The sequence below is a fragment of the Pelmatolapia mariae genome, linkage group LG3_W, assembly GCF_036321145.2.
Source record: "Pelmatolapia mariae isolate MD_Pm_ZW linkage group LG3_W, Pm_UMD_F_2, whole genome shotgun sequence".
Classification (NCBI taxonomy): domain Eukaryota; kingdom Metazoa; phylum Chordata; class Actinopteri; order Cichliformes; family Cichlidae; genus Pelmatolapia; species Pelmatolapia mariae.
The window spans coordinates 4,745,797-4,759,958 of NC_086229.1; the positions used below are offsets into that span (position 1 = coordinate 4,745,797).

The window sequence follows — 14,162 nt, forward strand, 5'->3', positions numbered from 1 at the left end:
GTCCAGAGGGTCAGGGATAATGACTCATTCTCAGCAGTTTTACATCTCAGTTTAAAAACCAGACCAGATATCCATCCACAGCAGCAGTGTGACTGTCACTGCAGTTATTTCAGTGGGCTGAAGTTTGATCTGTGGTGTTTACCAAAGTGCAACAAATAGCTGTTTAACATGTTTCATTTTTAATTCGGACAGAAACATTGTTATATTCGTCTTTTAAGCAAATATAGCAGTCTGTGACATCACTGATGAATCCATCAGTTGAGTATGAGCCTGTTATCACTACACAAACGTTTGTTTAGTCTTTCCCGAGAAATAACGTCACAAACATGGCAGTCAGACATCCCACGCTGGGTAAAGGTCAGTGTTGGTGGCTACACTTACTGTAACTCCCAGTGATTTTAGAGAATATCAGTGGTTACACACTACAGTGGGATAGCCCACCACTGACAGTAAGAAAATGCACATTATTAAATGGTAAATGGCCTGTATTTGTATAGCGCTTTACTAGTCCCTAAGGACCCCAAAGCATTTACACATCTAGTCATCCACCCATTCACACACACATTCACACACTGGTGATGGCAAGCTACATTGTAGCCACAACCACCCTGGGGCGCACGGACAGAGGCGAGGCTGCCGGACACTGGCGCCACCGGGCCCTCTGACCACCACCAGTAGGCAACGGGTGAAGTGTCTTGCCCAAGGACACAATGACCGAGACTTACAAGGCGAACTCCCAACTCTTGAGCCACGATAGTAAAACAGGCACATTCGAAACAGAAATAACTTTTTGTAACAGCCAAATTAAACTTGGAGCTGATTTAGAAACATCACCTCGGAGCAGTATATGTTACTGTAATGTTTTACACTGAATGACAAGCTTTAGTGTCGTGTATAGTTTAGTGTTCAGTGGTGAAAGCAGGATTGGGATTTTGTAAATGTGTAAGTTATTGACTTTGTGGAGATCAGAGTACATGAGTGCGTTTCAAACACGTGGCTGTAACAGTGTATGTGGGTGGGGACGACCAATATTTAGCCGAAGCTGACACTGAGAATTATCACAACCAGTCATGGACCGTCTCTGGATCCTGAGCTGCACTCTGTGTGTCCTCCTGAGCTGGATGCATGTGGATCAAGCAGTGGCTGAACCGTGAGTTTGTCTTCAGCGTTTTTTGTCTATGCGAGTTGTTCACTGCAGTAACTGCTGTATGTGTGATGCTGTATGCAGCCAGTACCTGGTGGCCATTCCTGCAGTTATTGAAGCTGGAGCTGAGGCCAAATTCTGTGCAACTCTCCGACAGCCCAGTGGGACTCTGGTCATGACTGTCACTTTGATGTCCCAAGAGAAGAACACGACCTTATTCACGCATACGTCAAATGAAGAATTTCAAACCTGTGTTCAGTTTAAGGTCCACAACCAGCACTTTCACACACAAAGTGTGTTTGTTAGTTTTTATTGTAAGCATTATTGGCTTTAATGACTATCTACAATATCCCACTATTTCAGGCTCCTTTGGTACAAAAGGAGGTGCAAGATTTTCAGGTGGAGGTACGAGGAGACACATTTTACTCCAAACAAGTCAGAAAAGTGATGATCCAAGCGTATGATCCCTTCACATTCATCCAAACAGATAAACCCATCTACCTTCCTGGACAAAAAGGTAACAATGTGTTGTTATGTTATATACAACATGTAGTTCATTCCCTATCAAATCATCATGAGCCAGCTGCTCCACCATCTCCAATTTGTATAAAAAGTTTTATGGTCCAAAATGTGGACACACATACAGTGATTGATGTGAAATGTTTTCTTCATATAGCAAATGTTTTTCAAGATATTTAATATAATATTTAATACGGTCCATCGACCGAGATTTTTGTTCGAACTTTGAAATCCGACTCCATCTTTGAACATAACTACTGTATTTTCCGCACTATAAGGCGCACTTAAAATCCTTTATTTTTCTCAAAAATTGACAGTGCGCCTTATGTATGAATTCTGGTTGTGTTTACTGACCTCGAACAGATATTATGTGGTACAAATGCGCTCAAAAATCTGTCAAAAAATGTTTTAGTACGACTTTGGTAAGGTATGAAGCCGCACCGCTTGATGGATTGTCGGAGCATTACGGCTGCCGTAGTCAGGAGCCTCACGGACTCGGAGTAATCTGGGTCCTAAACGCCGTCTGCTTCAGGTCCTAAAGTCAAACGAACACTGCGGCATCGCTGAGAGTTAAAAAATGTCTAAATTCTTTCCTCTTAAATAAAATGATGAGTGTTGCTGCTTTACCAGGTGTAACAATTAAGTTTAACATCCAGTCAGCCATGAAAACAGAATTTATTAAATTTAACAGAGTTAGAAGTTAGCAAGAAGTTAGCTCGCTGGTTTTGCTAGCTACCTAAACATGATATAGCATGTTCTGACTGAGAGATTTCTGGATAAAAAAAAATGTACAGCTCTGCTATCACTTCCAACATAAATGAAGATAGAAAACTAAACAGCAGTGATGTTAGTAGGGTTACTGAAGTTGGGCAGCTGGTATATAATGATGTGCTACGTTATTGCTAGCGACACAGCTATGTTAGCATAACATAAACACAGTGGCCCTTTTTCAATTCTAGGTACGCAAGTACATACTCGCGTTCTCGGCGAGACCGGACTTGCCGAGACCTCACGGGAGTACGGACTTGCCGAAAACGCGAGCACGGACTCGCGATTTGGATAATTGGAACACCAGCGTACATGATGATGTCACAGGTCCGGAGTTTTTACTGCCGTCCCCTCTTAATTTAACTGTGAGTAATATGTTATGAAGCTTAACTTTAATCACAGCCAAACCGGTTTACTCAGGAACAAATAAAACACTGAAATAAACCAAACATTAACATTTAGAAGTGATCTAAGTGACTTATATATCATGTTTAAGCTCAGTAGCAAAATCTCTATTAATAAAAATAGTGTACATGTATGTCTTAATAAAAACAAGCAGATGAGATGTTAGAACGCTTTTATTTTTATTTTAGTGGACACTCAATACAATAGACAGCTGCTGGGGTTTGGGGTTTGTTTAACCTGAGTAGCGAAAAGACCGCGGGGGGGGGGGTGTTTGAAAACAATGTGCCAGAGTCCGCTGTTCTCGCCGGCTCTAGTGATCCTCGACCTCGCTGTCTTCTATGGAGCTGGTGGGTCACAGACGTCTCTGAAAACGTCGGAGCACGTTTGGAAATATATGATATCTTGGTAAATCGAGCAGATATTTGAAGATTACACAGCTACATTCTCGCTTGAAAATAACTTTTTTTAAGTTATTTTGTGACCCAGAAAGAGTAATATTTAAAAGCTTTTAGCCCCGCTCATCCGGCATTGCCCCGTTTGAGTTTTGGACGAAATGCATTCTGGGATATTTAGCTGTACCAAGTCCACACAAGTCACCACCGATGCATGCTCGATAAAACAGGCAGAGCGAGAACACATCCGGGACTTTTTTGCGTTCTCGGCTTGATGCGTACTTTGAATTGGAACAGTACTGATGACGTATCACGAGTACACGAGAACGCAAGTACGCACAAGTATATTGAGACAGGGCCAGTGAAGCTGGAGGATGAACGCTAACTTTTTTCCACTCGATAAAAGTTCCCGATGGTTTTTGACAAATGCAATCGCATGGAAAGATGCTTTAAATGGCCCAAACTTCAGTCAGGAGAACAACTGAGATAATCCATCCACAATACCAGGTTAGTCATTATTATAAGATAAGATAACCTTTATTAGTCCCACACATCAGAAATTGGTTTTGTTACAGCAGAAAGTGGACAGTGCAAAGTTACATAGCAATGATTATAAGGCGTTTAATGCGCCCTATAATCCAGTACGCCTTATGGTCTGAAAAATATGGTATTTTAAAAAAATATAAAAGGGGAAAAAAATCCCACAAGTTTCATATTTGAGCTCACACTAATGAAGAACTTCACATTGCAAAAGACAGCTACTGACAACGAATGGTATGCAGTTATTTCACAGTGATGAGAAATAAAACATGCAGAATACTCAGAGTGCACAACTTCCCCCAAAGGCCATATTATATTTTCCATTTTGAGACTTGTTGCTGTGATGGAGAATTAGACAGTAATTCAGCTTAACTTTGTAATCGGGGACAGATAGCACAAAATAAATCATGTCTGAGTAATGCCACTTAGTTTATTTCAGAGTCAAATTCTTTTTATGTGAAAGTTTAATGGTTTTATTTTTAATAGTTCACAATAAAATAAATATGTTTAAACATGGCTTTGGAATTCAAAGTACAAAAAAATCATGAGGGAAGAATATGGACGGTGTCGCGGTTCGTATTTTGAGGAAAAGACAAACGACTGCAGAGTCCCAGTAGATGTCAAAAATAGTGATTTTATTAAACACATATATATGTGGGGAAGAAGCGTATCGTTACACTTTTCAAGGCAGTCTCCCCCGAACAAAAATAAGGAGTGGTATATATAACAGTTAATGACGAATAATATGCGTCAAACAGTTGGATTTACTGGAAATCTAAGTATCAATTCTCGGAATCTAAGAACACTCTCTTCCGCCGGACCCTAACGGCCTTTCACTCCTCTCCTCCAGATGTTCCCCGTTATCTAAACTGTTATTGCTAAACAGCCAAGTACACCGGACAAGTCACGTAGCACTTTTGAGCAAAACAAGTTGAGAAACTGTGAGTGTATGTGTGCAGGCCCCCCCCTTATGTGTCTTGGGTGTTATCCTCAGTTAACCTCATAGTGCTGGGCCTACAGGCCTCCAGGCTGTGATTTTATTATATGTGGTGGGCTCTAGTGTAAACAGATATGAAATCATCTTAACATTAGCTTAACTTTCTCACTTACCCATAACTTCAGCCCCCCAGTTAACAACTCTCTAATGAACACTATGAATAACATGAATACAGTTAAACCTGCAATGAAAGATTATTATGCCATTACTATATGTGATTAAATACAAACTATAATATAACATCAACCGATTCATTAAATTCTTTGATGACATGATAATGATAAATGATGATAATGGTGATAATACTGGTTACGAATAAAACCTGAAAAATAGAAAAAACATCCTCCTTTTCACAACGGTCTCGGGTGCCAAAATGTATTAAACACATAATTAAATAATAAATTAAATTAAGTGACATTAATTAAAATATAAATTAGCAATATCAGTTAAATTTCAATAAATTATATATATATGTCTCATACATGTCAGTCCATTATCTGAGATCTGTCTTGGCTTGCTGTGTAGGGTAATCAATCAGATCTGTGTTTGATAAGTAGCAGTGACTTTGTTTTAAAGTATAAAGAGAGAAACAGAGGTAACCTCTCAATTTTTCTCAAAGTGAATTTCAGAGTCGTTACGATGGATAATAAAATGCGACCTGCCAATCAGCTGGTGAGTTTTTGAACAGTATTATTAATAATGCTGTTTGGAATTTGGAGAACAGTTTCTTAACTCCACCTGTCTTTCTTCCCTTTTCTTTCAGTATGATGTCATTGAACTTCAGGTAAGAGGGCGTCTCCAGAAAAGGCTTTTACTTCTCTTGTAAATGCATCAACACAACACTGAACACATGCAGTCAGACAGACTTGAAGGTTCCCTGCTCACTGCTTGCATACACACTGCTTCTGCAGTATTACTCCAAGTTACTGACAGTGCAAGGTTTAAAAATTGGACAAACTGGGTTGCATATATGTAACACACACCGTGCAGGGGCCTGTTCTGTCACTGCCCCACATGTAAAAATAAAATGACAGGGATTAAATCAAAATAATAATTTTGATTTAATTACTCCACAAACACAGCCACAGCTTCCCTGTCATTACAGCTTAGGTTTCTTTATATTACTTAATTTTTTAAACATTTATAAACAAGTGCTTCACATCTAGAAGGGGACAAAGCTGGCTACAAATGAAGACAGGTCATTTTTACGTCCCTCTAAATTTATATTGTCCAGTTTTAGCTCTAATGTTGTTGAAAAAGAAAATAAAGAATCTAGTTGGTACTGTATTTACACCTGTGTAGTAGCTGTCACTGTCATTTCATTTAACAGGATCCAAATAGTAACAGGATTGGACAGTGGCTAAATGAAACATCCAATAGCAGAATACTGCAGCTTTCTTACTCCTTGGACACTGAGGCCCGTGAGGGACCGTACCAGATCATTGTGTCAATGGGTGAGACGAAAATATCCCACAACTTCAAAGTGGAGAAGTATGGTAAGTCAGTCTTATTTATTTTTAAATTCTTTGTTGTGATGGAGTGGAAATGCTGACATTCATATTTTTCCCCAGTTTTACCCAAATTTGATGTGACAGTAAATATATCTGAAGAAGTGAGTATTGGGCAGGAAGACATTGAAGCTGAAGTGTGTGCAAAGTAAGAAAAAGTTCTTTCAGGACAAATTATGTGTTGTTGAAAATCTGGAGTTTGGAGAGCAAATGACTCATAATGTTTACTTATTTTCTTTTTAAACAGGTACACGTATGGACAGCCTGTACCAGGACGTGTTACAGTTAATGTGTGCAGACCTATTGATAGGTACTTTTCCCGTGGTGTATCGGTGCACAGTGAGGATGATTTGGCGCTATTGCAGATTGCGCCCTGCCACACAGAGACAAAGCAGGTACAGTTATGGCTTTATTTCTCTCTAACCTTTTTTCCCTGATACTTTGGGTACATTCAGGCCACTGCATTAGCATTACAGCATACGGGTTGCCTGCTCTACCCAGCTGAACTGGCGCCGTATGTCCTCTTCACTTTTTTCCCTACATTTCATCATCTCGTACTTGTTTCATCCACGGATTTGAATTTTTAGTGATGTCTCATCTTTTTTGGATGGACGTGTCAGCTCCAAAGGAGTGAAGTGGTTATTGTTGTGCCTAAAAGGCTGCATAGGTTGTGTTGGTGTTTCTAATATCTGCTAGATGATTGGCATTACTGGTAGGGCTAAGGCAAGTGGTGTGTCTCATTATGTCTGTCACACAAAAGAATACAACTTCTGTGAGAAATCTAAGAACTTCAAAATACTCTGATCAGACTGCGACACCTAAACAAGCTGAATGAATATACACATATCAAAAGATTCAGCTCCTGTTTTAAGTTTGAACAATTTAGACTGATTTACTGAGTTACTGCTCAGTGTTGGGAAGGTTAAAATGTATTCCACTACAGATTACAGAATACATGCCTCAAAATGTATTTTGTAACGTATTCAGAATACGTTACTCAATGAGAGCAACGTATTCTAAATACTTTGGATTACTTAATAAATTATCATTCTTTTTACTACTACATGAATGAACTATTTCTGTGAGTTTTATTACTTTTACTGAAGGCTACTCGCCATACCAATACCAATTAAAGCTGCAAGCAGCGTTATGAGGGCCCTCGCACCCCCCGCGCGTCGAACTCAACACCTGAAACCAGCACGTCCGATCTGATGTCACATTGATGGAATTCATGCATTTAACCACCAGCTAACATTTCATCTCATTCAATTATGATTATAGTCCTCCCACTAGGTGGCGCTCTAACCATTACTGACAAATGCCATAACAAACATTACCGAGCTCGAGTCTCGTCATACCTGCGACCTTTGGGAGAGATTGGACATTGTGTTTTTGAGTGACAGCAGATTACTGCTTTTTGGCGAGTGATTGAAACTCCACGTGGCGCCATGACCACCCCGTTTCCCTGAACGTAAAAAGCTTCGCAATTTAACATCACAAAGGTCTTTAGATTCAACCCACTGGAGATCGTGCCAATCTGATGAAATCCCTTGGAGGAGTTCGTCAAAGTACGGTGCCTGAAAAGAGGGGAACATGTCGCCAAAATTACACATTAATTTTAAAATGGCTGACTTCCTGTTGGATTTGGGATATTGCTCCAAGAGACTTTTTTGTACATCTTGTTATCTCCTATAAGCTTACCAGGTTTCAGACTCATAGATAAAACACAGAGCAGGGGCTGATGTTATGAAATTTTGTAGGGGGCGCTGTGGAGCCATTTTGCGCTATAGAATGAAAATGATCACATAACAAAAAAGCCTTCATCACATTGGAGGTGTGCGCCAAATTTCAAGACTTTTTAAACTTTCCAATCCCCTCAAAAGCCACTTCATCTTTCATGGTGAACTGCGTTGCCACCAGGGTGCGCCGTTCAGTTTAAAGTCACAATTTTTGCACTGAAGCATCATGAGGGACTCATGTTAATATTCACCGCTTTTGAGGTGGCCACAATGAACCTGTAAAAATCAGTACAACAAAGTGAAAGACATGACATTTCCTGTTGCCACTAGGTGGCGCTCTGCGTATTCCTGACAATGGGCACATCAATCTGTTCAGGGTGGGTCTGACATCATGCCTGTAAAGTCTGGTTCTGATCAGACTGGATTTCATTGAGTTATACTAATTTGTTTCTTCATGGCGAGACATCAAAGTTCGCCATGCTGCTGGGGTCACACCCTTTCGCGAAAAGTCACAGTTTTCACTGTAACCAAGACCAACTCCTTAAGGCTTTCCTGGAGAAATTTGAGGCTGCAGATGTCACCCATCACAATACTGTACCCCAAAGTGTAAAACATGACATTTCCTGTTCCCACTAGGTGGCGCTCTCCCTGATGTCAAATGTGGCAATTGAAATCTGTTCAGGGTTGGAGCCTTATCATATTTGTGCTCTTTGGTCCAGATCGGACAATGTATGACAGAATGAGAGGCAATAAGATTTTCATGACGAGTCATCGAAATTCGCCGTGGCGCCACCGCATCACCGTATTGCGAAAACTCAAAAGCTCTGCAATTTAACATGGCCCAGGTGTGTAGTTGGGTTTGCGTCAATGGGCCCACTGACTTTTTTGTTCGTCTTGGCATGATACACATGTGTGCCAGATTTCATACATGTAGCTCAAACGATTTGGTCGTAGGGCTGCATTTAACAAGGCATAGGTGGCGCTCTAGAGCCATTTCCCAGTGCTCATATGTAAAACCATTAAAATACAAAAATTTTCACCAGACCTGGCATGTGTGCAAAATTTCATGAGTTTTTGAGCATGTTAAAGCCCTCAAAAAGGCCCTTGTTTTGCCTGAATAATAATAATAAGAAGAAGAAACGGAGCAGATACAATAGGGCCTTCACACTCTCAGTGCTCGGGCCCTAACTAGATTTTTAAATCTTAATATAAATGAGTAACAGTAGGTGGACATTAGGTAAGGCTGCACTTTTGCAGCAAGCTCATATAGAAAACTATTTCGCGCTTTTTTAAAACAGGTCAGCGACTCCGACAGTAGTAAAGGGACCTCTGCCTAATACGTCGGGTTAGTGTCGGGCTTGTAGCCGAAAACTAGCTCTACTTTGCTGTCTGGGTCAACTTTGCTTGCGAGAGACAGAGAGAGGCGTTGAAAGGCTGCTCCAACGGAACTTATTGTTTCGGAGGAAAACACGAACACAGTGTACAGTCGAGTCTTAATAGCTTACTTACAGCTGGGCTCGTCAGGCACTCTTCTTGGCTGCAGTGGTTATTATTATATTTACATGCTTCCAGCTCCCGTACTTTTCGGCTCTCCTTTTTCTCCCTCCCTCACTCTCACAGACACATAAATGGGTATGGCAGTCCATTCTCCCCACAGAATACACTGCCCATGAGGCTACATTCCTCAGGGCTATGCCTGTAACACTCTGCCTATTGCCTTCACATTAAATAGTTTTTTGAATAATCATTTTAAAAAATATTTCTTCACTCATGGGCCGTAGGTAGGGGTAACATGGGCCGCGAGACTGAGACCCAGACATTAGAGCCTCTTAATGCGTGTTTTGTTTGGGTTTCCACCCGCGTGGAATTACCAAAAATAGAGAGTGCATAACCTAACATATGAAACAGGAAAAGGCCGCCATGTAATCCATTTATTTCAACAAAGTAACTGTATTCTGAATACCACCTTTTTAAGCTTTAACTTGACGGAATGACATGTATTCCGTTACTCCCCAACACTGTTACTGGTACAGTACAGTGTTGTTTTGTCTGTTTGTGTTATAAACATAGTATTTTAGTAGTTTCCAGGCCACATTATGGCATCATAATATAGTGCAAAGATATTGAGCCACCCCTAGTTTGTTTATATGTTGCAGGTACATGGGAAATAGCTACAGTGGTTTACTGAAACATGCAAACACAAATGGAAATGCAGCCTGAACTCTCTCAGGCAAGCTTTCATGAGTTCAAGCCCCGCTATTGTTGGCGTTTGTTTTAGATTCAAAGAAGAAAATGGGAGTAAAAGATGTGTTTTTGCAACAGGCTGCTCGACAATAGGATAAAGTTCAAACTGGTTCTTTACTAAGTTGTCTGTTATGTGTAGAAACAATAATCCATTGAGGCAGGTGTCCTTGTTGTGCTTTGATGGTTCATAGGTCAACATCAAGTGCCTGATCCAAATAAAGGAATGAAAAAACGTTCTCTAAGAATGATCAGGTACTGGGACTGAAATGGAAATGACTGTAAAAGCTGCCAAAGTCTCAACACAAACTGCTCAAGCCCATTTTAAAAAATCCCAAAAAAGTTTGGCTACTTGGAAGCCAACAAACAAACACACAAAAAGGTAGTGGGTGAAGATTTTTTTCACAGTACTGTATAACATATATATAGTAGTACTGAGATTTTGAGGATGTAAATGAGATACTGCTGGGAAATTTAAACGATACAGTGGTTTTGTGAGGTGATACCATCATACTGCTATACAGGCCCAGTTCCAAAGGATGTTTGGGAGGTTGTGGAGTACAGAGCAGTTTTTGTCGTTTTAAATGAGCTTTTGGCCAGAAAAGAATGCAGCGTTTCCAGTTCGCATTTACATTTGACTTCTTCTTTGCGCGATGGAGCTTTAACCTGCGTTTGTGGGTGGCACGGTGAACTTTGTGCACAGATATTGATTTGTGGAAGTGTTCCTGAGGCCATGCAGTGATCTGAGTGGCAGAATGATGACAGTTTTTCATGCATTGCTGCCCGAGGACCTGGAGACTGCAGCCATCTGATAGTGGATTTCAGCCTTATCCTTTGCATGTTTTGATGACATTATGTGCTGCAGATGATGAGATATTCACCGTCTTGATAATTTTACATGAATGAAATTCTTCTGTCATTGTTCTACAATTTGTAGACACAGTCCATTGCAGATTTGTAAACCTCCGCCCATCTGTATTTCTGAGAAACTCTGCCTCTATGATGATCTTTTTCTACACATTTATCTGAATGATCTGTTGCCAGGTAACATAATCAGTTGCAAAATGTTCCCACAGCTGTGATAGTTTAGTACAACTGACCGCTCCAGACTTTTGTCCCCCCCACTATACATTTTTGAACCATATTGCTTTCGTCAAATTCAAAATGAGCTCATATTTTTCATGACTCTGTAAAATCTCATAGTTTGAACTTTTAATATATTTTATAGATTCGATTGTGAATGAGATTTGATTCTAATTTCGGTTTATTTCTAGTAAGATTATATCGCACACAGCAGTCATTTTCTTTCTTTATTGTTCTTTACAGGCAGACAAGACTGGCTGTGCAACATTTTCCTTCAAAATGTCAATTTTTACTAAAATGGACCAAAAGGTGCTTCAAGATGTTCTGGATATCAGGGCCAAAGTGGAAGAAAAGGGAACAGGCAAGTTGTGTTTTTCCTTTAAAATGACACATCAATGTATATTTAACCAAAAAGGCATTCACAGGATTGTAACATGAAAGTTTCTACATTCAGGTATTTCACACCCTCAAGAGAAGAGAATCAGGATTTCTTATGTCCTTGGAAAAGTGTCTTTCATTAACGTGCCCAAGGTTTGGGAACGGGGATCTAATGTGGAAGGAAAAGTAAGCCTAAAATGTTGTTTTCAGCTCAGTTTGTCATACAAAGCACACTTATGTTATTTGTATTTTCCATTGATAGAGCATTGTGTGTTTCAACAGGTCAAAGCAGTGTACCACAATAATACACCAGTTTGTAACGCACCGGTCTACCTGTTCACGGGAGAAATGTGGCGAGCACGCTCACTACAAAATCTGACAACTGACAGCAACGGTGTGGCCTCATTTTCCTTCAGCACTGATAACTTTGACCAGGATATCCAACTTCATGTGAGCTGACACACTGAAACAATGTGTAATTTAATGCAGCCATCACAGCAGCCTGAAACCTCGACTGGTTTCTGATAGGCTGCAAATGTCCAAATACCTCCCACAGTAATCCTGAAATAGTTTATGACTCATCTTCCTCCACCTTTGCCTTGCTTATAAAGACTGCCTCATTGACCAATGTTATTTTTAGATCCAGTTTTTAGACTTTTGTTTCTTATCCCCAACTAGGCAAGCCTGACACCAACAGTGGGCCAGCCAGGATATAGAACTGCATACTATGACAGGGGATTTCACACATTATCCATGTCCCAGCCGTCTTCTCCTGATATTAAAACAATCAGCTCTCTAGAGGTACAGACGAACGATGAAGCAGTGCCCTGTGACGCAGAAGAAGACATATCAGTAAACTACACTATAGTGGGAGAGTCTCCAGGGTCTGTGGATGTCATTTATCTGGTGAGTTATCTCTGGGTTTACTACAACGTTGAACATGACCAGGGCCCGTATCCCTAAAGATTCTGAGAATCCTCTCAGAGAGCTCCTAACTTAACCTAAAAATTCCTTGCCAGGAGTTTTAGCTTAGAAGTGATTCCAGAACATTTTCAGTGAACTCTGAGCAAGGAATGGATGGAAAATCCTATCTTAGAGAGGAGGTGTGGTTGACCCCGTTGCTAGGTATGAGTAATCATTTCAAAAGCCGTGATTGGTTGATCCTACAAGTTTGATGGAAATGAGCTTTTGGTGAGAATGAGCAAAGGATGTACCCTCAAATCAATAAACATAATTATACACTCTAATCTTATGCTGACTGTAATTGTAAATAATATTTCACATTCAAGAAAATATCTGGAAAATGAATAGTAAGCTGTAGGGGTTATAGCCTAACATTAGAATCTAAAATATGTGAAAACTTAAACTCATTACACCCTGTTCAAATAATGATTCGTGTCTTATTTGCTCATATCAATATCCCAGCTGGCATATTTTGTACTTTCACTCCCATATGGTCCCCATTGAAAACAAGATGGCCTATCTCAAGGGGCTGTCCCTAATGAAGTAGAAATCACAACGTTACAAGTCCAGTGTGGTCTTAACGAGGGTAACACGGCTCAGCTTTTATCAATGTCTGTGATTGCTGGCTGGTCTATTTATAAAGGCTTGTTAACAAATATCCTACAAACACAGAAAATGGAGAAAAAAAGGACTCGCAAGCCGAACTGGACTGAGGAGCAAGGTTTGTTGCTGGCCCAGTTGGTGAACGAACATAAAGGTGTCTCTCCTGCCTCTTCTGTTGGCCATTTTGTGCAGCTGCTTAGGGGAACTCCTAAGCCACTAAAAGTCCTATTCCCTGCTCTTAGCAGATCTTGCCTTAGGAGCCCTTTTAAGCGCTAGGAATCTTGAGGAATAGCTTTTATATTAACTGGGATTATCGTGTCACTTTTAGGGGAAATTCTAAGAAAATGTCATGACTCTGAGAATTTTCTTAGAATTTGGCCGCTAGGAGCCACTTTTTGCACAAAGATTCTTTAGGGATACGGGCCCAGACTTTTTGTGTGTTTGCTAAAATACTACTGTTGTAAAACCCATCATGACTGAAGAAGACACTCTCAGTCCATCATTAGAATCCAGCAGCCTTGATCTATTTCAGCATAAATACTGATCCAGCCCAAACTTAGTTTTAGTCATCTGGGTTCTGCTCTCAGTTAAAGTTGTTTGTATTCTAGCCCTCATTATAGTTATTATGCTTTTCCTATGTTCCCCCTGCACTTTTGACTGATTGATGAACTTTATTGATCCAGAAGGAAATTGGGTTAAAGGCTGCCAGCAGTCCAGCGCCATCTTACCCTTCCAGCCATACATATGTTACACCCCTGAAACCGGGGGGAAAAGAATCACGAGAGTGATTATGACTTGCGTCTCTCACGCAGTCGTTTATTGCAGTGAGGAGAAGACGTGGAGGCCCCCTACTGGAGAATAGAGACACTACTAATCTAACCC

General features: G+C 40.4%; 1 protein-coding gene across 1 annotated transcript in view; it reads left to right on the forward strand.

The window, feature by feature from the left end:
• LOC134620201 (alpha-2-macroglobulin-like) overlaps positions 1–14,162 on the forward strand; it is a 38,159-nt gene that overhangs the window by 6,898 nt on the left and 17,099 nt on the right. The window contains exons 3-14 of the mRNA XM_065470085.1: positions 1,054–1,150; positions 1,229–1,409; positions 1,508–1,661; positions 5,385–5,437; positions 5,529–5,549; positions 6,096–6,261; positions 6,337–6,421; positions 6,521–6,668; positions 11,580–11,697; positions 11,791–11,900; positions 11,997–12,164; positions 12,393–12,620. Of these exons, the coding sequence (XP_065326157.1) occupies positions 1,054–1,150; positions 1,229–1,409; positions 1,508–1,661; positions 5,385–5,437; positions 5,529–5,549; positions 6,096–6,261; positions 6,337–6,421; positions 6,521–6,668; positions 11,580–11,697; positions 11,791–11,900; positions 11,997–12,164; positions 12,393–12,620 (1,529 nt within the window). The remainder of the gene's footprint in view (positions 1–1,053; positions 1,151–1,228; positions 1,410–1,507; positions 1,662–5,384; positions 5,438–5,528; positions 5,550–6,095; positions 6,262–6,336; positions 6,422–6,520; positions 6,669–11,579; positions 11,698–11,790; positions 11,901–11,996; positions 12,165–12,392; positions 12,621–14,162) is intronic.